Genomic DNA, 24,722 nt, shown 5'->3' with positions numbered 1-24,722 from the left:
AAAAAGCGAATTTGGTTCAACTGAAATAGCCTTTCCACTATAAGGTAAATCTGGCAGCTTCAGTTTCTTCTTGAGCTTTTTAAGGGTTAAAAAGCGAATTTGGTTCAACTGAAATGGCCTTTTCCACGATAAGGTAAATCTGGCAGCTTCAGTCTCTTCTTGAGCTTTTTAAGGGTTAAAAAGCGAATTTGGTTCAACTGAAATGGCCTTTTCCACGATAAGGTAAATCTGGCAGCTTCAGTCTCAACGTGTGCCTTTTAAGGCTCAAAAAGTAAATTTGGCTCAACTGAAAATGCTTTTTCTACGATAAGTTCAATCTGGAGTTCGAAAAAATTGTTTTTCCAATCGCCCGACTGCCTCTGAAAAAGGTATAATGAAGGAATTTTATATTGTAAAACACTCACTAAACAATATTGTGAATTAAACATTTTAAAATAAATAAATATTACCTGACGGAAAATCACTGAAAATATTTTCGTTTTGTGGAAGTTAAAATCGAACCCAGCGCCTACTAATGATTAAATTTAAAAAAACAAGTTTTTTAAACTGAAAGTAAGGAGCGACATTAAAACTTAAAACGAACAGAAATTATTCCGTATATGAAAGGGGCTGTCCCCTCCTCAACGCTTCGCTCTTTACGCTAAAGTTTTTTATTGTTTTAAAAAATAAAGTTGTGAGACAGAGTCAAACTTTAGCGTAAAGAGCGAGGCGTTGAGGAGGGACAGCCCCTTTCATATAAGGAATAATTTCTGTTCGTTTTAAGTTTTAATGTCGCTCCTTACTTTCAGTTTAAAAACTTGTTTTTTTTTATTTAATTTCTGATCGTTTTTTAGTTAATGTAGCTTTTATTTTGGCTCACCGTCATTGAATAAGTAAACAAAATTTGCATAAAAATTTTACTTTTCTTTTGCTAAATGGCTGTCTCTAAATTTGGTTTTGACGTAATTTACAAATTAACTTACGTAACTAACTTCTATATTCGTATATTTTTCTTCTGGCAAAATATACAAAGTTGCAGATTTTTGCAGATATGAGCTTGAAAGCTATGTAATAGGGTTTTCTGATACGCTGAATCTGACGGTGTGATTTTCATTACAATTCTTTCACTTGTAAGGGATGCTTCCCCCTCTTTAAAAAATCGGGTAAATTTTCTCAGGCTCGTAGCCTTTGATAAGTAATACTAAACTTAATAAAATTTATATATTTAGAATCAGCATTATAAACACATTCTTTTGATACATTTATTGACATCAAAATTCCGTTTTTAAAAGTTTCGATTACTATTGAGCCGTATCGCTTGTTTTTTTTTTATTACGTATATGTTATTACGTATATGAGGGGGTTCTCCCCTTAGTCAATACCACGCTCTTTACGTTAAAAGTTAAAAAAAAAATTTATTCACAAACCCCTGAATCACAAAGGCCGTTTAATTAGAATAGATAGCTCTTTTGAAAGCACTAATAAAAACTCTAGCGTAAAGAGTGAGGCATTGACTTGGGGGAGAACCCCCTCACATACGTTATAATTTCTGTTCGTTTTAAGTTCTAATGTTACTTCTTACTTTCAGTTGAAAAAACTTGTTTTTTTTTATTTAATTTCTGATCGTTTTTTAAATAATGCTTGGAAATCCGGCGCCCTCTTCATAGAAATGTCCCTTACCCCAACGACCCATCCTCCACGGAAAAACTCTCCAGAATAACCCCCTCCTCTAGCCCCACCCCTCCAGAAAAAAATCCTTCCTGAAAATGTCTGTATACTTCCCAATAACCAATAAATAATGCTGGCAAGTCCGGCGCCCCCTTCATGGCAAGTCCGGTGCCCCCTTCATGGCAATTTCCCTTCCCCCATGAAAACTTCCTTCATGGACAGATCCTCTAACATAACCCCCGACCCCCCCCCCCCCCCACTACCAGAAAAAAACCCTCCTGAAAACTTCTGTATACTTCCCAATAACCAATACTATATGTTAACATTGGGTAAAGTTCATAACTTTTAGCCCTCCCCCTGGGAACTTCGGGGGATTAAGTAATCCTAAAAGACATATTTATCATAATTTTGATCGGGTGACTTTGGGAAAAATATAAGCATGGGAGGGGGCCTAGTTGCCCTCCATTTTTTTGTCACTTAAAAAGGGCACTAGAACTTTTAAGTTCCGTTCCAATGAGCCCTTCCACGATATTCTAGGACCACTGAGTCGATACGATCACCCCTGGGGGAAAAACACACAAACAAAAAAACAAATAAACACGCATCTGTGATCTTTCTTCTGGCAAAAAATACAAAATTCCACATTTTTGTAGATAGGAGCTTGAAACCTCTACAGTAGGGTTCTCTGATACCCTGAATATCATGGTGTGATTTTCATTAAGGTTTTATAACTTTTAGGGGGTCTTTCCCCTTTTTTTCAAAATCAGCCAAATTTTCTCAGGCACGTAACTTTTGATCGGTAGCACTAAACTTGATGAAAGTTATATATTTGAAATTAGCATTGAAACCTGATTCTATTGATGTATCTATTGGTATCAAAAACGCGTTTTCTAGAGTTTCGGTTACCATTGAGCCGGGTCGCTCCTTACTTACAGTTCGTTACCACGAACTGTTTGATAAAAAGCACAGTAGTATTCGACTGCATTACACAAAGGCAGTTTATTTAGACTGTAATTCAGGTCCCATTCTTTGCACAAGAATTTTTTTTTCAGGATTAAAAGATAGGGCAAGAAGAACTCTGATTTTTAAAGTTCCATTAACCACCTATTTCTGTTAGTAAAAATCGAAGATATAGTGCATTTTGTCGAGACCGCTAATCATCTTAAGAACAAAATTGAATAGAAGGAAACGAACTTAGCCAATCAATACAGATTTCTTAGTTATAGTGAGGGGGCTCTAACCTGACTTAGGCTCACAGAGAAAATAATTGCTTTGATAGGTAATGTTTCCGAATTTTTCAAATAAGCAACTTAAATTGCTCTAATGTTTGCTTAGAAATGTCGCTTCTATGACCGTCGATATCACTTCCAAAAACAATAAACAACACTCTACATAGCTGTTGTCGCTGCGTAGAAGAAATTGCCAAGCTGCCGAAACAAGTAAAATTGCTAACTTCAGCAACTAAATTGCAATAGCGATGTGCAACGATAAGGAGCAAGGACTTTTTAGTTTTATAAAGATACAGAAAAAAAAAATAGGACAAGATGTATTTTTTTTTAATGCCAAAAAGCATGTTCTTCAAAATCTAGGGTGGGGTTTGGCTGATTGCTTTTTTGCCCACCCAACCTCCCAAAAAAATTGGTGGCCCTCTATATATATCATGCATAAAAGCCTCACCAAACATCTTTTGACCTAGTGCTCCTACGTTGGTAATCTAGATAAACTCAAGATATTTGTGATGAATACCTACATATAAATTTTTCATAGGAATGGGGGGGGGGGGGAACAAGTATTAAAAAAAACTTTCCTATGAGAAAATTTTCGTGATTTCTTCTAATGTAATAAAATTTAGATGTAGCAGCGTACTTTCAGTCTTATGAGGGTTAATGCCCTTCTTGCCCTCTCTTACTTTTGTATTCCTTACGGACTGTTTTTTAAGGGGGTGGGTATTTCAACAGCAAAAATTATATACGAAAAAGCAAACACATATAAGCTTGGAAAAAGGCGTCCATCCAGGGATTTACGCATGGAAGGGCAGGCAGAGTCCATCTCCTCTCAAACCATGAACTTTTCCAAAATCCTGGGTATTTCTCATTTAAATTATTTAAATAAAAAAAAAGTTTGTTTTATTACTCAGTACCCTTACCCCCTCCCCCCAGGCACCTATGCCATCCGGCATAGGTGCCTGCGTCCCTCCCTTAGCTTGAAGGATTACCTTCTTTTAAGAATCTTACATCATCAGGTGACATAAACCACGCAGGGTGTGAGGTGTTACATGAAGAAAGCAAGGAGGCACAGTATGGAAAAATCATGCCACATGTGGCACCGAGTGGTACTCGGAGATGCGCACCAAGTGGAAGAATCGGTGACCCCTCACCTTTGTTGCTATAAATACTGTGTTGCTGTTTCTCGTTCATATTTTGAAAACTAAATGACCTCACAATCACATTGTTAAAAACGACATTTATAAGTATTTTATAAGGAAGAATAAATAAGGAGTAAACTCGCAGGAGTCTCATTAAAACGACCATAACTAAGATGACGAGACAATAGTTTTTTAATTAGGGAAAGTCAGTTCCAATTTTCTTGATGATAATGATGAACTATCATATTACGGAGAGCTAGTGACGTAATTAGCGGGAAAATGCAATGCTTATCTTGACAGAATGAGATGACGCAGTGTGTCTCCACAGACGAATTTTAATTACTGCCACTTTTATACTATCATGATTCAGCACACAAAACAAATCAAACAGTTTGTGGTAACAAACTGTAAGTAAGGAGCGACCCGGCTCAATAATAACCGAAACTCCAAAAAACGAAACTCTAATAGATACATTAAAAGAATCGGATTTTTATGCTGATTTCAAATATATAAGTTTCATCAAGTTCCGAGCCTGAGAAAATTTGCCTCATTTTCGAAATAGGGGAAAACACCCCCTAAAAGTCATAGAATCTTAATGAAAATCACACCATCAGATTCAGCGTATCAGAGAACTTTGCTGTAAAGGTTTCAAGTTCCTATCATAGGCAGCGCAATAGTGCTGCCTCAGTAAAGAACGATGTTGGCACAACGTATTATCATTTATTTTTTTTTAGACCAGGGCACTTCGTATCGGAGGAGTTGTCGTAGAAACTTCGAAATGGCTCATTCGATTGGAAATTGGAGTGGCTTATGTCCTTTTTAATAGTCAAAAGTGATCGGAAGGCAACAAACACCCCTTCCACGCCCCCCATTTCCCCAAACACATCTAATCAAAATTTTGTTCAGCGTAGTTGATTTCCAGATGGAAAATATGTTTTTGAGGAGGACAATCCCCCACAGCCTTCAGGACAAGAGTTTTAAGTTATGCCCTGGGGGCATATAAGAACGACGTTGGCACAATGTATTACTTATTATTTTTTTCCTTTAGACCAAGGCACTTCGTATCGAAGAAGTTGTCGTAGAAACTTCGAAAAGGACTCATTCAATTGGAAATTGGAGTGGTGTGTGCCCTTTTCAATAGTCAAAAGTGATTGGAAGGCAAAGAACACCCCTTACACGCCCACCCTTTCCCGAAACACATCCAATCAAAATTTTGGGATAGCCATTTTGTTCAGCGTAGTTGATTTACAGATAGAAATTATGTTTTTGAGGAGGACACTCCCCCACAGCCCTCAGGGCAAGGGTTGCAAGTTATGCCCTGGGGGCATATGAGATTTTTATAGAAAGCGTTGTCGTAGAAACTTCAAAAATGGTTCATTCGATTGAAAATTCGAAGGGCTAATGCCCTCTTTAATAGTCGAAAGGGATTGGAACGCAACTAACCCCCCTCTCACGCCCACCTTTTCCCCAAAAACATCCAATAAAAATATTGAGATAGCTATTTTGTTCAATGTAAGTTCTGGAAATTAGGGTCTTTGAGGATGACAACCCCCCACAGCCCTCAGGGCAAGGGTTGTAAGTTATGCCCTGGGGGCATATAAGGTTTTTATAAGGGGCATATAAGGAAAGCGTTGTCGTAGAAACTTCAAAAAGGGACCATTCGATTGGAAATTGAAATGGCTAGTGCCCTTTTTAATAGTCAAAAGTGACTGGAAGGCAACTAACACTCCTTCCACGCCCACCATTTCCCCAACACATCCAATCAAAATTGTGAGATAGCCATTCTGTTCAGCGTAGTTGATCTCCAGATAGAAATTATGTTCTTGAGGAGGACACTCCCCCACAGCCCTCAGGGCAAGGGTTATAAGCTGTTCCCTTGGGGCATATCAGGATTTTATAGAGGGCGTTGTCATTGAAACTTCAAAAAGAGCTCATTCGATTAGAAACTCAAAGGGCTAGTGCCCTTTTTAACAGTCGAAAGTGATTGAAGGGCAACTAACCCCCCTATCACACCCACCTTTTCCCCAAACACATCCAATCAAATTTTTGATATAGCCATTTTGTTCAACGTAGTTGAAAGTTCTAGAAATTGGGTCTTTGAGGACGACAACCCCCCAAAGTCCTCAGGGCAAAGGTTGTAAGTTATGCCCTGGGGGCATCTAAGTTTTTATAGAAAGCGTTCTCGTAGAAACTTCAAAAAGGGCTCATTCGATTGGAAATTTAAATGGCTAGGGCCCTTTTTAGCAGTCAAAAGTGACTGGAAGGCAACTAGCACCCCTTCCGCGCCCACCATTTCACCAAACACATCCAATCAAAATTTTGAGTTAGCCATTTTTTTAAACGTAGTTGAAAGTTCAGGAACTTATATCTTTGGGTTGTACACTCCACCATGAGTTTTCATATCAAGGGTTATAAGTCATGCCCTGGGGGCATATAAGGTTTTTATTAAAATTTTTGTCGTAGAAACTTGTGAAAGGGCTCATTCAATTGGAAGTTCAAAGAGCTAGTTCCCTTTTTTAACAGTCGATAGTGATTTGAGGGCAACTAACCCCCCTATCACGCCCACCTTTTCACCAAACACATCCAATCAAAATTTTTAGATTGCCATTTTATTCAACGTAGTTGACAGTTTTGGAAATGAGGTCTTTAAGGATGACAACCCCTCCCCCCCCCACAGCCCTCAGGGCAAAGGTTGTAAGTTATGCGCTGGGGCCATTTAAGAATTTTATAGAAAGCGAGTTGTAGAAACTTCAAAAAGGGCTCATTTAATTTGAATTTGAAAGGGCTAGTGCCCTTTTAATAGTCGAAAGTGATTGAAGGGTAACTAGCCCCCATCTCACGCCCACCATTTCCCCAAACACTTCCGATCAACATTTTGAGATATATATTTTGTTCAACGTAGTTGAAAGTTATGGAAATTAGGTCTTTTAGGATGATAACCCCTTCAGAGCCCTTAGTACAAGGGTTTTAAGTTATGCCCTGGGAGCATATAAGTTTTATATAGAAATTTGTTGTAGAAGTTTCAAAAATGGCTCATTTGACTGAGAAATTGAAAGGCTAGCGCCCTTTTCAATTGTCGAATGTGAGTGGATAGTAATTAACCCCCCTCTCACGCCCACCATTTCCCCAAACACATCCAATCAAAGTTTAGAGATAGCAGTTTTGTTCAACGTAGTTGAAAGTTCTGTAAATTAGGTATTTGAGGATGACAACGGTTGTAAGTTATTCCCTGGGGGAATATAAGTTTTTATAGATAGAGTTGTCGTAAAAACTTCAAAAGGGGCTCATTCAATTGGAAGCTGAGAGGGATAGTGCCCTTTTTAATAGTCGAAAGTGATTGGAGGGTAACTAACCCCCTCTCACGCCCACCATTCCCCAAAACACATCCAATCAAAATCTTGAGATAGCCATTTTGTTCAAAGCAGTAGATATTTCTGGAAATTAGGTCTTTGAGGATGACAGCCCCTCCCCCCAGTCCTCAGGGCAAAGGTTGTAAGTTATGCCATGGGGACATATAAGGTTTTTATTGAAAGTGTTGTCGTAGAAACTTCAAAAAGGCTCATTTGATTGGAAATTGAAAAGAGCGAGTGCCTTTTTTAATAGTTCAAAGTGATTGGAGAACCATTAACTCCCCTCTCACGCCCACCTTTTCACCAAACACTCCCAATCAATGAGACAGTCGTTTTTTTAACGTCGTTAAAAGATCTGGAAATTAGGTCTCTGAGGATGACGACCTCCCACAGCCCTCAGGGCAAGGGTTGTAAGTTATGTCCTGGGGGCATATATGGTTTTTATAGAAAGTGTTGTCGTAGAAACTTCAAAAAGGGCTGATTCGATTGGAAATTAAAATGGCTAATGCCCTTTTTAATAGTCGAAAGTGATTGGAAGGCAACTAACGTCCCTTCCACGCCCGCCATTCCCCCAAACACATCCAACCGAAATTTTGAAATAACCATTTTGTTTAACGTAGTTGAAAGTTCTGGAAATTAGGTCTTTGAGGAGGACAACCCACGTCACAGCCCTTAGGGTAAGGGTTGTAATTTATGCCCTGGGGGCATATAAGGTTTTCATAGAAAGCGTTGTCGTAGAAACTCAAAAAGGGCTCATTCGATTGGAAATCGAAAGACCTAGTGCCCTTTTTAATAGCCGAAAGTGATTGGAAGGCTTGACATTTTTATAGTAAAGATCGATATGGGTACAATGTATTTTTTTTTATTTTTTTTAAACCGGGGCACTTCGTATCGAAGGAGTTGTCGTAGGAACTTCGAAAAGGACTCATTCAATTGAAATTAGAAAGGGCTGATGCCCTTTTTAATAGTCGAAAGCGATTGGAGGGCAACTAATCCCCCACTAACCCATTTGCTTATTATATTTAAAAACTAAATGTTGTCTTAAGATTAAATCAAAATGCACTGTGTTAATGCTAATTCCCAATAAGGCATCTCAGCAGTATCCCAAGAACGACTGAGGTATTATGTTCAAACTTTCGGGGCTACTTCTGTGCTCATAAAATTTAACCAAATCAAAATAGCGTGAGTGTATCCAAGCTATCAAAGAAAGTAAGCAGATTTTGTTGCGAATGGTATCAAGTTTTCCATTTCAGGTCAAATAGAGGAGGTATGAAACTAATTAAACACTACTATTTGTGTCCAGATTTTTAAAAGGGTGTATGTTGTTAAGAATTTTCCCCAGCATACAAATAGCAGGCCAAACAATAAAGTTAAAAAAAAAATTATTTAAAGTATTATTTTTTTCCTGAAAAGACTGTGTCAATATAAAAGGAACGGAAATTAATTGAAAAAAACTTTTTCCACAAAAAAAGTTTTTCAAAGAAAAGTAAAGAACTCCATTATACCAAAAATAAGCGAAAATAAAATCAAATAATCTATCAAGCGTGAAACTACCACAAATCAGCATCGATAAATAAATGAAACCCAAAACTAACAGAAATTACAATAAATAACCGAGTCAAACTCAAAAATAGCAGAAATCAACATAAGTTTGGCGCAAAACCCCTATGCCTTCCCAAGGCCAGAACATAATTTGCACTTTACTGAAAAAAATACAAATGAATGCGCATTGTCAGTTTAATATACATTTACTGATATTGAGTAATCAAAATGTTAATGTTATTTGATTTATTAAAGTTATAAAAGTAAAAACATTTATATTTTTTAATTAATTACTATAAATGATAATTCTTGGGAACCAATACCTGAACTGTCAAACGTGATAAGATGTGAACATCGACAACCTGGACCATCAATTGCGACAACACCAATATCGGCAGCTAAAGCAAAGTATATTAAAACACGATCATTGGAATAACAAACCATTGAATACATTGGACTTAGTTAGCTACTTGATTCTTTGAGGTTCGTCTCTTACTGTTTACTTTAACATGAAATATGCAGTTTTTCGTAAAAAAATTGATTCGATCTTAAAAATAATTTGTTTCAATTACAAAAGGCTTTTAACCCCATTAATTTTCTTTAAAATACCTAAAGGATAGATATAGCCTATCATAAATGGTGTCAGTCAAGAGAATCTCAAACTTATATATTTAAAATCAGCATAAAAATAAAGTTCTTTTGACGTATCTATTGATATTAGAATTCCGTTTTCTACAGTTTCGGTTACTATTGAGACGAGTCGCTCTTACTATATAGTTCGTTACCACGAACTGTTTAATTCTTCACTTGATTTTTTAAGCAATCAAACAGTTCGTGGTAACGAGCTGTATAGTAAAAGCGACTCGTCTCATTAGTAACCGAAACTCTAGAAAACAGATTTTTAATACCCGTTACTTTACGGATATTTTAATATCAATTACAGCAAGGACCGAAGCCTATCTCATTGTAAATGATACAACAGTGAAAAGAGAAAGAGGTATGTGGTATATATGACTTCATACGAGGTTACATTTGATTTTAAACAAATCTGAACAGCTTTCCGGGTTGCAGCGGCAGCTAGAAAACTAGTAATAGATATAGATAAAGTAAAGAACGATAAGAAGTTACTGTAAAGAACAAACCTTAGCCTATATTAACAGAAACAAGAATATCTGGGTTGCACCGGTAGCTAGCAACCTAGTAATTACATAATCTGGGTTGCAGCGGTAGCTAGCAACCTAATAAGAGAAGTTATATTAAAAGACGATCATTTGAAGAGTTGTATTAAAAGACGATCATTAGAAGAACAAACCATAGCATACATTGGACTTATCCGGTTACGTCATAGATCCAGGTTGCAGCGGTAGCTTGCAGCCTAGTAAGAGACGATCATGTCCAATGTTACCAGATATAGTAGCTCATAACTCCTAAAAAAACATGCGGATCAAAACAAAAAATACACCATTAGAACCGCCTAGTCTGAAACCCCTAAATAGGACACTTTCTGACCCTTGGCTTGAACAGCAAGGGAGATATATTGACTTGAAAATCAAGAAAAGTGGCAGCTACTCAGCATTCTGCCTAAATGGCATCTTTTTTCTTTTCTTTTTTTTCTTTTCCACAGATAGCTTGGCACTGGAGCATCGTAGAGTTGTTCAATGGCTCATTTTAAAGGAAATTAATGCGGTTCAAAACCTTTCGTAATTACAACAAATTATTTTTAAAATAGAGTCATTTTTTACGAACAACTGCATATTTCATGTTAAAGATTGATCAATGACGTCATAATCGAAGGTGTAGCCATATCGTTTCTTACTATTCCAATTAAGGAAAAGTCATAGGCTTTTTCCTATTTGTAATTTCACATTAAACAAAGGACAGATCAGACCGATAATTGTAGAAAAAGTCAAGACAGATAGTCCGAGTGATTGAGAGGTAACTCTGGGATAAACCCTTTTTAAGGATTGTATAATACATGTTTAGAATCAAAACACATAAACCGTACGAAGCTGAAGCTGGGATAACGCGATGTTGTAATTGGGATAAGTATTCATAATTTGTTTAAATGCGGGAATCAGGAGGGGGGTCAAAATTCTCCATCAAAATTTACTGTCTTCGGTTAGGGCAGATTCAAATTCACTTTGGAGGATTTTTTGGGGGGATGATAGTAAAGAGTGAGATTAGAACATAAAACAAACAAAAAATTATTAAGTAGTATCACTATACGTATGAGAATCCCCTTGCGATACGTGGGATTGAACCTGTCACCCTTCGATGAGAATGCGCAGCTTTATCCACAACGTCATCGCAAGGTATTATAAACATAATTATAAAAATATATTCTTATATTATAAAAACATTATAAAAATAATTCTTCCAATGCTTTATTAATTTACTTTAATCAGTAAAATTTTAATGGCTAATGTACATAGTTTAACCAGGATGAACATGAATACATAACATGATGCCGTTTTTTTATCTTCTTTCGTAATTTAATAATTGCTCCTGGAAGAAATCAAATTTCGAGCCCTAATGGGGCCCCAAAAGCTAAAACAGTTCATATTAGCCCTAATTTTAAAAATACATTCTTAAAAAAAACTGTTTAGCGAGAAAAATAGCCATTTATATCCGATTCAGAATTGGTAATTACTATTTCAAGAACTCTCGGTATTGCAAGTCTATTATGTAAACATATTTGCAGAAATTTTAAAGGACCAGAATCGGCTCAATAACGATGTCAGTTTGACTGCAAAGTCAATTTTTTTTTTAGATTTTGTTAAATGAAAAGCCAAAAATGCTACCGAGTTTTTTTTTTCTTTTTAATGAAGATAAAAAGTAAATTTTAAAATTCAGGAAAGAAAATTTTCATTTTTCATTTTGCTCAATGGAGACATGAAAAAAAAAACTTTTTTCCCTTTGCTCCTCCCAGGGTAAATTTTCATTAAACACCTGGCTTTAATTGGAACCACCTAGGATTTAGTCTATATTATTGTAGGCACAAAAAAGCCTGTGGTTCCTCCAAAACCACGCTGCTCCTCTCCACCATAAGGCTTTTAGAAGGTATGTACGGGTACCAACTGGAAGGGGGCAATTACCCCCTTAAATTGTTTTTACGTTTTACAATTGTACTTTTATAACTTCTGCTGGAACTTCCATTGATTTGACCCCTCCCCTTAGATTTTGAAGAAAAGCTTTTTTTGACATTTTTATTGAAAAAATACACAAATTGCACCCCCCCCCCATTTTTAAATATTAACCCCTGGGAAGGTATGCCACTATCTTTGTTTTAGCTCTGTCAAAGAATTTGTCCCCTTCCCCCTTCCGAAGTAGATTCCCCCGAAATAAAAAATTAAGAGATAGGCCTATTATGAGAATTTTGTTATGAGCTTCTGTTTTAGTTATCTTTATAATGAGTGTGCTGGTTCGTCCAATCGTACGTAAAAACTATTTACCGTTTCGCAGGCCAAGATATTCAAGTCCGTAAATGTATACATAAAAAGTCTTTATTCATATAAAACCATGACCAGAAGCAGACACTGTTATATGATTCAGTACATAAGTTACACTCTCCTCAGGGTTGCCACCCGGTAAGAAAAAAATCACTAGATTTTGTTGATCTAGTGATTTACTTCATTAATCTAGTGATTTATGCGCTGATTTAGTGATTTTTATGTTTAGGTAATATAAAAAATTAGGCAATATAAAAAACTAGGTAACATAGTGAAACCCCCTACACCCCCCCCCTCCTTGGATACGGCCTTGATTCGATGTACTCAAATTAGTTCAGGAAATTGAGCTACATGAGCTATAGAGCAATCAACATTTTGAAATTTAACTTGAAGACAAGACCGTATCCAGGGGGTACATGGCTTGCCCCCCCCCCCCTAAAAAAAATTCCGGATTTGTAAACAAGAAGAGAAAAAGCAAATCAATAAATTTTTGACACGTTATGTAAAGTTTTTGTGAACCCTCCTCCCCCCAAACAAAACTAACCCTCCATCGAACAAATATCCTAGATATGGCATTGCTTGAAGGATCTTGGTTTTTACAGCAATAATTTCCTCAAATTCTACGAACACTGTATACTCAGCAAGCAGAACCGACTCCCAGAATTGACATCTGCAATGACTAGAACTTGAGCCCACGACTAATTTGGCAAGTATATTCAGACATATGAAAACTCAGCGAACTACATGCACACTCAGACACAATAATAGTAGAACAGCCTCGATCCACCGCTTTATCATAGCCATAAGTAGGCATTAAGAATGGTTTTCCACGAAGAACGTGCAAGGTTTTATATGAACGATTTTCAACATTTTCACGAATAAAATCTTGTTATTGTATTTTGTATGAAAATACAAAAAAAAAATACAAAATCGAGGGAGGGACAATTGCCCCCCAAAAAAAGGGACAAAAGAAGGGACATGATGCACTTGAGAACAAAATAAGCTAAAAAAAACCTAATAAATTGTTTGAAAATTACCTTTCATAAACATTCATTTCCACCATACAGATTATACCATAAAATTAATATATTCGCATTCTATATCTTGCTCTATCAAGATATGCAAAATAATCTTTGTATAATGCGTCATTCTTATGTCAGCAGTAGAGATAGGATTTTTGATAGAAGCATTAATAGATGGCTACCTTGCAGCAGCAGGTGTCGGCTCAATCGCGACAGGGTGTCGTTTCAGATGATCTTTAGTACGGATACGAAGAAAATGACCTTCTGCCCCATTATGGCAATTATCAATGTCCAACATTAAAACCTTACTTTTTATATGCTAATGCCTAGGCAGGCTTATATCGTCAAGGTGTGTGTATGTCTGATATGTTTTGTTTATGGACACCAGGGGCGGTGGTTGAAAGACTTTGACACTTTTAGGCAGAATAAAATGGGTATTAATGTCAATTTGGCTTAGGTTACATCTATCGCTAAATAGGATCTGAAATGTTTCTTAGCAAGTGACGCAAGAACTGGACATTTAGGAAGAATAAGAGAATGTGTCATGTCTTTCCAATAATTTAAATTAGCTGAATTAACGAGTTTCCCTTGGAACAGGCACGGAAGAAAAATAAATAGACATAAGAGATGATATACTGGTGATGTAACCAGATATTGACTTGAACATTTTTCCATTTATTATTTAAGGATATTCTTTATAGTTCTTTAAAATAATTTATGCATGGAATAGGATAACATTGAGTTTTCTAAGGCAGTCCCAGCACTAGCAGCACTAGCTGCAGCATTGACATCAAATCGGCAATTGTCACGTACTATTTACGCGTATCTCATTTTCGAGTATGTCAATCCGAGTATGTCCCCTGTCGTGCTTCTGGTTCTTGAAATATACCTAGCTTGAAAATTGACATGAACAAATAAATATACGAGTCCCATCAAACATAGTGTAAACTCTTCCGTATAAACTGTCTTCCGGATTAAAATGTAGTCATTCTTATGTCAGCAGTAGAGATAGGATTTTTGATAGAAGCATTAATAGATGGCTACCTTGCAGCAGCAGGTGTCGGCTCAATCGCGACAGGGTTCCCATGACATTTCCATCCTCGCTGAAAATTCTCCTTGGAAAATTTCCTGCCTACAATTCCGCCTGGAAAATTCTCCTTGGAAACTTTTCAAGGCCGTATCCAGGGAGGAGTTTTGACCCCCCCCCCCCCCCGAAATCTCCGTCTGACTCGTAAGCGTAACAAAAATCGATAGAAACAATTTTTTGTGCGTTTTTTGAGGGTTTTTATTAAATTTGTTTTTTTTATTAAATTTCGTATCATTTTTCAAATCCTGCCAGAAATCCCCCCTCTGTGGAAAATTTTCCCCAGAAATCCCCCCAAATGGGAATTTTCTCCAGTGGAAAATTAACCCATGGAAAATCCCCCTCCCCTTGTCGGAAAAATTCCCCACACAAATTCAACACCGCTGAAAATTTCCCCGGGACCGTCTCCATACGTAAAATTGAGCCAGTGGAGGCTGTGGGAATCATGTCAAGGGGGGATCATATCTTTCAACTATGCTGAGAAAAATGGCTATTTCCAAATTTTCGTTGGATCACAGGGAAAAGGGGCGTGTGAGGGGGACTAGTTGCCCTCCATTCTATCTGGTCGCTTAAAAAGGGCACAAAAACTTTTTATTTCCGTTTGATTGAGATCTCTCTCAATGTTCTAAAACCATTGGTTAAATACAGTCAGCCCTGAAAAAAAAAAAAACAGAAAAAAAACAAGTATCCTTGATCGGGGGTGTATCCCCTCTTTACCACGATCACACAAATTTTCTCAGGCTCATAGCTTTTGATGGGTATGATTAAACTTAACGAATTTTATATATTTGGAATCAAGATACAAAGGCAATTATTTTTATGAATCTATTGTTATCAAAATTACGTTTTCAGAGTTTCGGTTACAATTGGGCCGAGTCGCTCCTTACTGACAGTTCATTACCTCGAACTATTTGAAAGACGTTCTCCATTGGTGGCTGTGAAGTGAATATCAGATTCATAACTGTTCTGCGGTAAATGCTGTACATTACTGCACAAAAATCCCAAGATTAGGAAACCAAATATATATTTATATAATTAATGTATATCTATTACAACCATAATATATAAAATATAACAATATATATATATATATATATATATATATATATATATATATATATATATATATATATATATACATATATATATATATATATATATATATATATATATATATATATATATATATATATATATATATATATATATATATATAAAATATATATATATATATATATATATATATATATATATATATATATATATATATATATATATATATATATATATATATATATATATATATATATATATATATATATATATATATATATATATATATTTATATATATATATATATATATATATATATAAGTACTTGTCTAGAATAAACAAAATAAGAACATCCTGTACAAATTTGATTAGTTTCCTTTTTTCTTTTCAAAACTTGTTTTCAGGCACAGCCTTGTCTTTTAATAAAAATTTCAGAATATTTACACATAAATTATCTCATCACAAAAGTCTTCAGGAACTAAGCCCGAAGGCGTTAAACTGCATTTCCCCCCTTTTCCATCTCACTTAAAACTTCAATTTTATGGAAATTGCGTTCCAGTTAAAAGCTAGTTTTAACATATCATTTAAGCCTCATTAGTGTAATTAATTTCACCTTCTGGCAGAAAAAAACACCGAGGTGGCCAACTTGTGTGGCTGACTATAGCAGTGCAAAATATTGTGGTGTAGGCCTATTACCCAAATGTAGGTAATATATTAAGTACCAACGGATTGTGGGGCAATTTTACCAATCAAAAGTCAATTAAGACAGAAACTTGAATTTATACCTTATCGGCAAGTTTTTTCGAGCGATACCTGAGATAAAGGAGGGTAAGGAATTTGGGGATACATTTTAATTTGAACAGTTCTATTCTATAGTGATTGATTGCATTATACTCCTTGTCTAAGCCAGAGGTAGTTTTAGGGGGGGGGGGCACTTCTCTGGGTGCAGAAAGTTTAGGGGCGCAAAATTTGATATAAATAATCTCTCGGTTTTAATGATCTTCTAATTCCTGAAATTTTATTTTTATTAAAGTAAAGTGGTGGGTGTAGTTGACAGTAAGTATTAGTAAATCAAATCCGAGATTTCCCTTTTCTATGTCTTCCTCATCATTCCCTGAAAATAAAAGTAAATACACCAAATTTAATTAATTTTAATGCTTTCTGTGATATTTTGTATTTAAATTTTGTTAATAAATTAATTTTTTTAATAAATGAGATTTTTTTGATTTGGTTGACAATTTTTGGGAGACAGGGGGGGGGGGTAGTCAAGATTTCGCCCCGGGCACAAGAGAGGCCAGAACCGCCACTGGTCTGAACTGAATATCTAAACTGACCTGAACTAAATTCTCTTCAAACAGAAAACGCTGAGCTAAATCTAAATGGAATTCTAATATTCAATATGGAATTCTTGTTGTTTAAATAAAATCGAGGGGGCACCCAACTTTATAAAATCCCGTACAGCAGGTGACGGACACCAAACGTGGCAAAACTGTGTCATGGTGGAACTGCTGCATGGATACTGGTGCATGGTGGTACTTTGCGATACAAGCGGGATTCGAAGATGTACACCAGGATGGCAAATACCGGGTACCCCCTCTGATCAAACACGAACAAATGATCCTTTTAATTCTCGAGCCATTGCAACAAATCAATATATTTTTACATTGCTCTTATGTTAAAATATTTGTTGTACAGGTATTGGGAAAAAATTCATTGGGGGAACATATTTTCTCATATAGAGGGTAATTTGGGTTCGTTTAAAGGTTTAATGACACTTAACTATCTTTTCAGTTCTCAAAATTTAATTTCATTTGTTATGTCATACACGTAGATAATTTCGGAGACCACACTGCCTTTCCATGACGATAAAATAAAAGTTCAAAATAGAGATAAAATCCTTTTTAATAGACAGTGAGTTTTACTACTGATGACGGTCACTGTATATGTGACCGAGATATCTGGTATTTTTTGTGAATTTCCTATACACTGTCTATTAAAAAGGATTTTATCCCTATTTTGAACTTTTATTTTATCGTTATGGTCATACACAGGGTTATTCAAACTAAAAGGCAGGGCAGTTCCTCCCACCCCCCGATTAGCCCCTTTCTATTTACAGTGAGATCCAAACTTTTTATAACAGTGGTTCAAGAAAAAGCGTCGTTAATTTAATTGTATTTTCTTAAAAAGTTAAACATAATTTTTTTTTTTACACAAAATAACTTCGCAAACATCGCATTCCCATTCTCTGTAATTTTAGTACCAAGGACATTAAAATCAAAATGGTTTTTGACCCTTGGGGCTTGAACCCATCTTGGTTCTACTCATGCCTGGAAACTGTGATTTTCTAAGATTTTTCTTTTGGCTGTTTCAAAACTATGAAGTTTCTAAGTTTTGCCACGTTAAACACTGAAAATAATTAAGCAAATCTGATTAGGATAATTAAATTTGACAACATTTGTTGTCCGTAACAATTAAACATTAGCAGCGTGTAGATTCCCAAAGATAGCAATACCTTCAAAAAGAAGCTGCACCTTCTTAAGTTGATTGGTGTAACAAACTTTTTGCTTAGTTTTTGTTGATTTTTGACTCGTGTTTCTTTTTCTTCAACTTGGTACCCCCCCCCCGTTATCAAAAACTACGTAACTACATACAGAAATACATTAATTAAAGAACAGATTCCCAATTTTTTACTTTATTTTAGATAGCCTATATATGGCTGCGTACTTTTCCATTCAAATAATTCAAACAATCATATGTCACTTTCACTGTCCTTGGTGCTTCAAGTTCAATTTTTAGTCATAATGTTTTGTATTTAAAAACAAACGCTTCATTTTAAACAGCCATTTCTCAATTAGAGAGGACTTGCCACCCCCTTGCCAGACTATAAGCTTAGGTCGAATATGTTCATTTAAACGAAGAGAGATTAAGGTTTAAAATTTCATCGATATTTTTCTGAAGCACCTCTCATGGGAATGTAAAAACATTGGCCCAAAAGTAAGGCTTTTGACATGTTAAGTTCCTACCCCCCTCCCCACCCACCAAAAATCTATCCAAGGATTATCGAAAGGTTGAATTCGACAGCACAATTTCCATCTAGATCATCCGGTACCCGTTTTTTGATCGAATAAATTCTTTGATCCGAAAAATTCCCTTATGCTATGAAATTCTACGGGAAATAATAAAATTAAAGGAAACTCGGATACTTAGAATCAACAAAACAATCGATTTTTTATAATGGAAATCAACACATGTATCATAATCAAAATTTGTTTTTATAGTTCAGGTTTCTATTGACATTGCCTGATTTTCTAAGAAGGGGGGAAACACCCCATAAAAGTCAACGAATTCTTAAGGATAATCACGCATCAGATTCAGCGTGTCCGAGAACCCTATTGTAGAAGTGAGGCTCTCCTCTGCAAAAATGTGGAATTTTGTATTTGTAAAAGATCACAGATGCGTGTTTGTTTTTCTTTGTTTTTTCCAAGGGTGATCGCATCGAACCAATAGTCCTAGAATATTGTAAAAAGGGCTGATTCTGAATAATCCACAAGAAATTTTCCTCGGCGAAATTTCAGCTGTAATGGAATTTTCTAGGGAGAATTTCCCTGGGGGGGGGGGGGTATTTTCCTGACCGGTGGGGGTTATTTTCCATGGAAGGAGAGCTGGACTTCCTGGCTTTATTCTAAACCATCAGAAATTAAATAAAAACTAATTTTTTTTTCATCTGAAAGTAAGGGCAACATCAAAACATAAAACGAACAGAAATTGTTATGTATATGAGGTGGGTTATCCCCTCCTTAATGCCTCACTCTTTACGCTAAAGCTTCACTTCTTGTCTCATTTGCTTAGGAACGACTCCTGAAACACAGGGGCCGTTTAATTAGAATAATCAGCCTTTTTAAAACTTAAAAAAAAACTTCTAACGTAAAGAACAAGGTATTGAGGAGTAATAATAAATTATTACCCATATGCGTAATAATTTCTGTTCGTTTTAAGTTTTGATGTTGCTCCTTACCTTAAGTAGAAAAAAACTCTTTTTATTATTTACTGCACCAAAAGAATTGGCATTTCAAGCTGATTCCAAATATATAAAATTCCTGAAACTTAACGTTACCCATCAGAAGCCACAAACCTGAATATATTTTCTTGATTTTTGAAAAAGGGAGGGAGCACCTCAAAAACGTCAACCGATCCTAATCATAATCACACCATCAGATTGAGCATATCAGAGAACTCTAGCTTTCAAGCTCCTATCTGTAAAAATGTGAATTTTTTGCCAAGAGGAAGATGACGGATGCGTGTTTTTTTTCATAGGGGATCGTATCGACTTAATTGTCCTAGAAGATCGGGAGAGGGTTCATTTTGAACAGAAATTAGAAGTCCTAATGCTATTTTTACGTGATCAGAAAGATTTTGCAATGGGAAAGTGGCATTTGGTGCCATTTTATGGCACCAAATTACGAATTTGCCCCAAACAGGACAAGTTCCTATCAATTTTCAATTGAAAAAAATACTATGCATTAAATTTCCCGGCTGCAGACGAAGCAATGATACGGTGGCCTATTCGTTCCTGGAAAATGACATAGTCCATACAATGCAAATGCTTAAAAAGAATGATTTTCAACTGAAAGGAAGGAGTATCATTGAAACTTAAAACAAATTAAAATCAACTCATATATGAGGGGGCTATCCCCTCCTTAACCCCTCGCCTTTTACACCAAAGTTTGACTTTTTGTTCATATCTTCTAAGAACGACTACTGAAACACAAGAGTCATTGAACTGGAATAAGACGCTTTCTCAATCTTGCTGGGAGGGGACTGAAATGTAAAAAATGATCACAATTTTCATGTTTTCAAAGGAAATTCTTCGAATTAATTTTATGTTTAGGGGTCACCCCCAAACCTCTCCTCTCAATAGACATTATATGAAATCAAAAGGTTATGATCAAAATATATCTTTCACACGAAGGGAGTATCAATTTTAGATTCCAGCCCCCCCCCCTCTTTCCAAAAAATAGCCACTAACTTTTTCTTTAATTCTTGGTGTACGACTAAAAACTAATGTATTTAACATTAATAAAGCCTTAAATTAGTCAATCTATCTAATGAAAATTAAAAATAGGTGTCTGTATTATAATCGTTCATCTTACATCTATCTTTGGTGACGGTCTACAATCTTGCCACAACGAGACAGTTTAACCTCCGAGAGTTGGAGGTTATATGGATATCCTTACCGATTGGTTATCCGTTTAAATAAACCCTTTTCAATATTTTACCACTACTATTCGAAACGACCACCCCTGAAAAAAAAAACTAGTTAAAAGACGAAACAAACAGGTGCCCTCTCGGAAAAAATCTATTTCTCTCGTAAAAAATCCGTAATTCTGTATTATTTTAGATAGGGGCTGGCATTTCCTACTATATTGTATTTGGTAATTTCATCCATGCTGGCCTTCCCCCTCTTTCAAAATTATGCAAATTCCCCTATGATATTATAATTTTGGTACTTGTGTCTTATAGCCACCCGACTCAAGTTCCGTCGAAAATTGAAGTATGGTTAATGCTAATGAAATAAAGCAAAATATGTTGAAAATATAATATTGTATCAAAAAAATTTATGGAAACTACAACAAGGAATTATGGAATACCCAGACCGCATTAGATTAATACGACCTAAACTAACCTAACCAAACCAAATTACGAACTAAATATTTCATTAAAATATAGCTACATTGTAGTTTCCCACCGAGCCAAAGCTAATGTTGTCTAGTATAAAGACCATGAAAACCGGTGATTGTCTCATGTTCGCGATTCAAGATCTTGAGTTTGGTGGCTATAATATAAAATTACTATAATCTTTAACAGGTACCTTCAGAACCTATAGCACAGTATATAAATATTAGACAGTATGATCGTCCCCTATGTCACCCATTATAGAAACCCGGACCGAGGTGTGAGTGTTCCGGAGAACGTAAAAACATAAGCGACATTAGATCTTTCCAAGGGTAGACAAGGCAGATTTCTCTTGAACGCGAAACTTGGCTTTAACGTTGGAACACTAAATTTTAAAGAAACTAATTTTATATCAATTTATTCCAATACATATATGAAAATTGGTAATTAGTAGTGCAATGTTATTATTAGATGTTTTTAGGAATTACAAGTTGGTTTCGAAGTCTCGAGTTGGTTTCAAAGGCATTTTGAGAAAAGTTTCTGCCAAAATAAGTGTTCCAGGGTAATTGGACAGCTGATGGCAGATCAAATGAGAGGAGCTGTTTGCACGCGCTAATGAAAGAGTATGTGGAAGGAGCTGTTTGTTCGCACCGAGAATGAAAAGCCAGAAATCATCTGCGGTGAACTTACTGCTAATTATCTTTATACAGTAAGTCATAGGCAACCTATAGTAAGTCACAGAGGATAGAAAACAGATACGGCGGTCCTCTTTCTCCATCCGTCATGCTCTTCAGCTCTTAACATTACTTATTCCAGGTAATTGGTTCACAAAAGCATCGTCCCTCTGGATTAAACCCTATTTTGCAACTGAAAATGCCAATTATCTAATAATACCCTTTTAATGTGTTGAACCCGCACATTTGACGTTTACATGAGCAATGAACCGTGCATTAGGTAGCAGAAACCCAACTGTCTCCATTGACTTTTCTATGCCTTCTTTTGTGAGTGTCCATAGCAATACACAATATGATAGTGCTACTGGTCTCTTTGATTCGGAATCCAGGTCTTCACAGTACACTGACTCTTGCAGCTGATTCGGGAAGTATGTGGATTATTTATTAAAAACGTAAAGTGAGTCTAAAAATAGTTGACTATTAATCAGTGCAAGCTGTGAACGGAAGAGTGCCATCATACCTGCACACACAGGCATGTATGCTGGAATTTTTTCTGATGGAGAAGGGAAAAATTCGACAGAAAACAAAAAGAATAATTATCAATTATTAAAAATACAAGAAAGTCAAGAGGGTGCATTGTAGTAGAGTACGCACATGGAGGCTACCCATCGAACGTGCCTTTGGACATATTAACATTTTTGCAAAGATTTGCTTGGAAGGTTCTACCGAGTATTGTGGGCAAAGGTAGATGGACAGCCGATTGCAAAAAAAATCTTTATTATGAAATCAAAACCGTGTTTGATTATTTTTTTCGTTTTGTTAACCTGGGGCTTGGAGAAGCTCTATACCATTCAAGCCTTCCTGGAAGCTGCATCAAACCCAGGGCTCTAAAAAGAAGTCTATATTTGGGGTTAACTATTAGAATTTTTGTCGAGATTTTTTGTGCGTTTTCGTGCATTTTCAGGTTTTTGGTGAACTTCTTTGAGTTTAGGGATTCCTCAACCATTCTCTGTTGTCTGTCAGTTCCTGTATAGAAGAATGAACACCATTATGGGGACATAGACAACATTATATGGGAGTCGATTTTCCAGCGGAAAAGTACTAGAAACCGTAGAAAAAAGGTCTTTAAGCCAAAGATTCTTGGAGGTTTCAGTTATAATAGTTGGAACAATATCAGGGAGATTTACCCAATGCCCTAGCCTCTTTTGGGTAATCTAAGAAATAGATATTGTCAAGTTTTTACCAAGAAACTCTTGATTAAATACCTTATCGAAACTTTCCTTTCTGAAAAATTTTTGCAGTTGAATAATTATTCTCGATTCAACTTCCCACCCGTCCGTGGTTTTTCTGCTTGAAAAAGTTTTGGGTATCCTCTGCTTTAAGTTAATGTTTTTCAAAACCAAAAACCCAATTCTTGTGGTTTTCAACGAAAGTATCAAAGATATGTCATATGAAAAAAAAATATGTTTAATATTAAAATTCTTTATCAAATAACTTGGAAATCCGCACTGACCTAAACGTAATATGAATGTTATAGCTGATTGACCCTGTTGGAGCGAAGCAAGGACAAGAAGCCCACACTGCCTTGCAAAGTGGGTTTTTTACTACCCATGACCCACCTCCTCCGACAATTCGGCTCGTAATAGATTATTATAGGCAGCACTTTAGCGCTGTCTAAATAAAGTGCCACATTCCTTCAATATTTTTTTTCATCTTTCCTTAGCCCATGGAAGAGGTGGTTGCACAAATTTCAGAGAGGGTTCATTCGATTCAAAATTGAAAGTTATAGTGTCTTTTTTACGAGTCTAAAGCTACTGGAAGATAATTAGCACCCTCCCGTGCTATTTTTTCCACCCCTCCCCCCTCTAGTAACCTCAAAGGCATCTGATCAAAATATATAGATAGTCATTTCATTCAAAATAGTCAAAGTTCCGATAAATATGCCCCCAGGAATGGCAGGACCCTCAACGCACCCAGGGCATGGGCCGTAAAAAATACGAATTGACAATTTTTTAGATTCAATATCAATAATTGGAAAATGGGTTGGGGGCTTGTTTGATCTTGGCTGTGCGATTGGTTCAAAACTTTCAGCGATCGTTCTCTTTGTCACAATGATCAAACATTTTGCTGCGTGAAAGAGAGAAGTAGGGAGTTCAGAAATAGGCTTCGTTTCAGTGAGCCTTGAGGAGGAAAGGGGCGATTGTACGTTGAATTATAATTTAGGGAGAGAGGTTCGAGCTTAAGTCAAAATACACTATGCACATCCAGGCTTTCAAAATATCTTAACTACAATATATTAGGAACGACTAGGGAGATGGAGTTGAAATTTTTAGCTTTTGTAGGAGAAGGAAGGGGAGGGGTATGAGGACATAAAATTTTGCTTTTAAGGCAGAGGAAGTTAAATATTACATCATGGATCCACCTGAACATTTTTCCCCTCTAGCCCCCTATGAAGATTAAATCTTATTTAGAATTCAGTAACGAGGTAAAAGACACTCCATGTGGTACGAGATTATCAAAATAGTATATCTGCCAAATGTCTGGAATAGCTTTGTAACCACGTTAAAACTTTCAGGAAATGTTAAACGGGTCGAGCGGGTCTCAAGTTTTGACTTGGGAGAAGGGGGCCAAGAGGGACATCAAAAATGTAGCCCCCTATCACCTTAAGCTTTTTACAATACAAAACTCCATGGGACTCCACATATTTACGGTTACGCGGCTAGTTAAACCAAATAATACTCCAAGTTTTCAGGTGACCCTGTGGTAACACAGTGGATTGATAGTGTGATTGGCAATACGGAGCTCAGGGTTCAATCCATGCTACGGCAAGGTCAGGCAACAGGCCTGCTACTAGTCCCTGTAA

At 36.2% G+C, this 24,722-nt stretch overlaps 1 protein-coding gene across 1 annotated transcript in view; it reads right to left on the bottom strand.

Moving 5' to 3' along the window:
- Ptp99A (Protein tyrosine phosphatase 99A) overlaps positions 1–24,722 on the bottom strand; it is a 179,333-nt gene that overhangs the window by 135,969 nt on the left and 18,642 nt on the right. Inside the window, exon 4 of the mRNA XM_089088211.1 lies at positions 6,534–6,578. Coding sequence (XP_088944337.1) covers positions 6,534–6,578 — 45 coding nt within the window. The remainder of the gene's footprint in view (positions 1–6,533; positions 6,579–24,722) is intronic.

The sequence above is a fragment of the Artemia sp. Qi Xiang Cuo genome, chromosome 1 (assembly GCF_049724085.1).
Source record: "Artemia sp. Qi Xiang Cuo chromosome 1, ASM4972408v1, whole genome shotgun sequence".
NCBI lineage: Eukaryota > Metazoa > Arthropoda > Branchiopoda > Anostraca > Artemiidae > Artemia > Artemia sp. Qi Xiang Cuo.
This window is presented reverse-complemented; position numbering and strand designations above follow the sequence as displayed.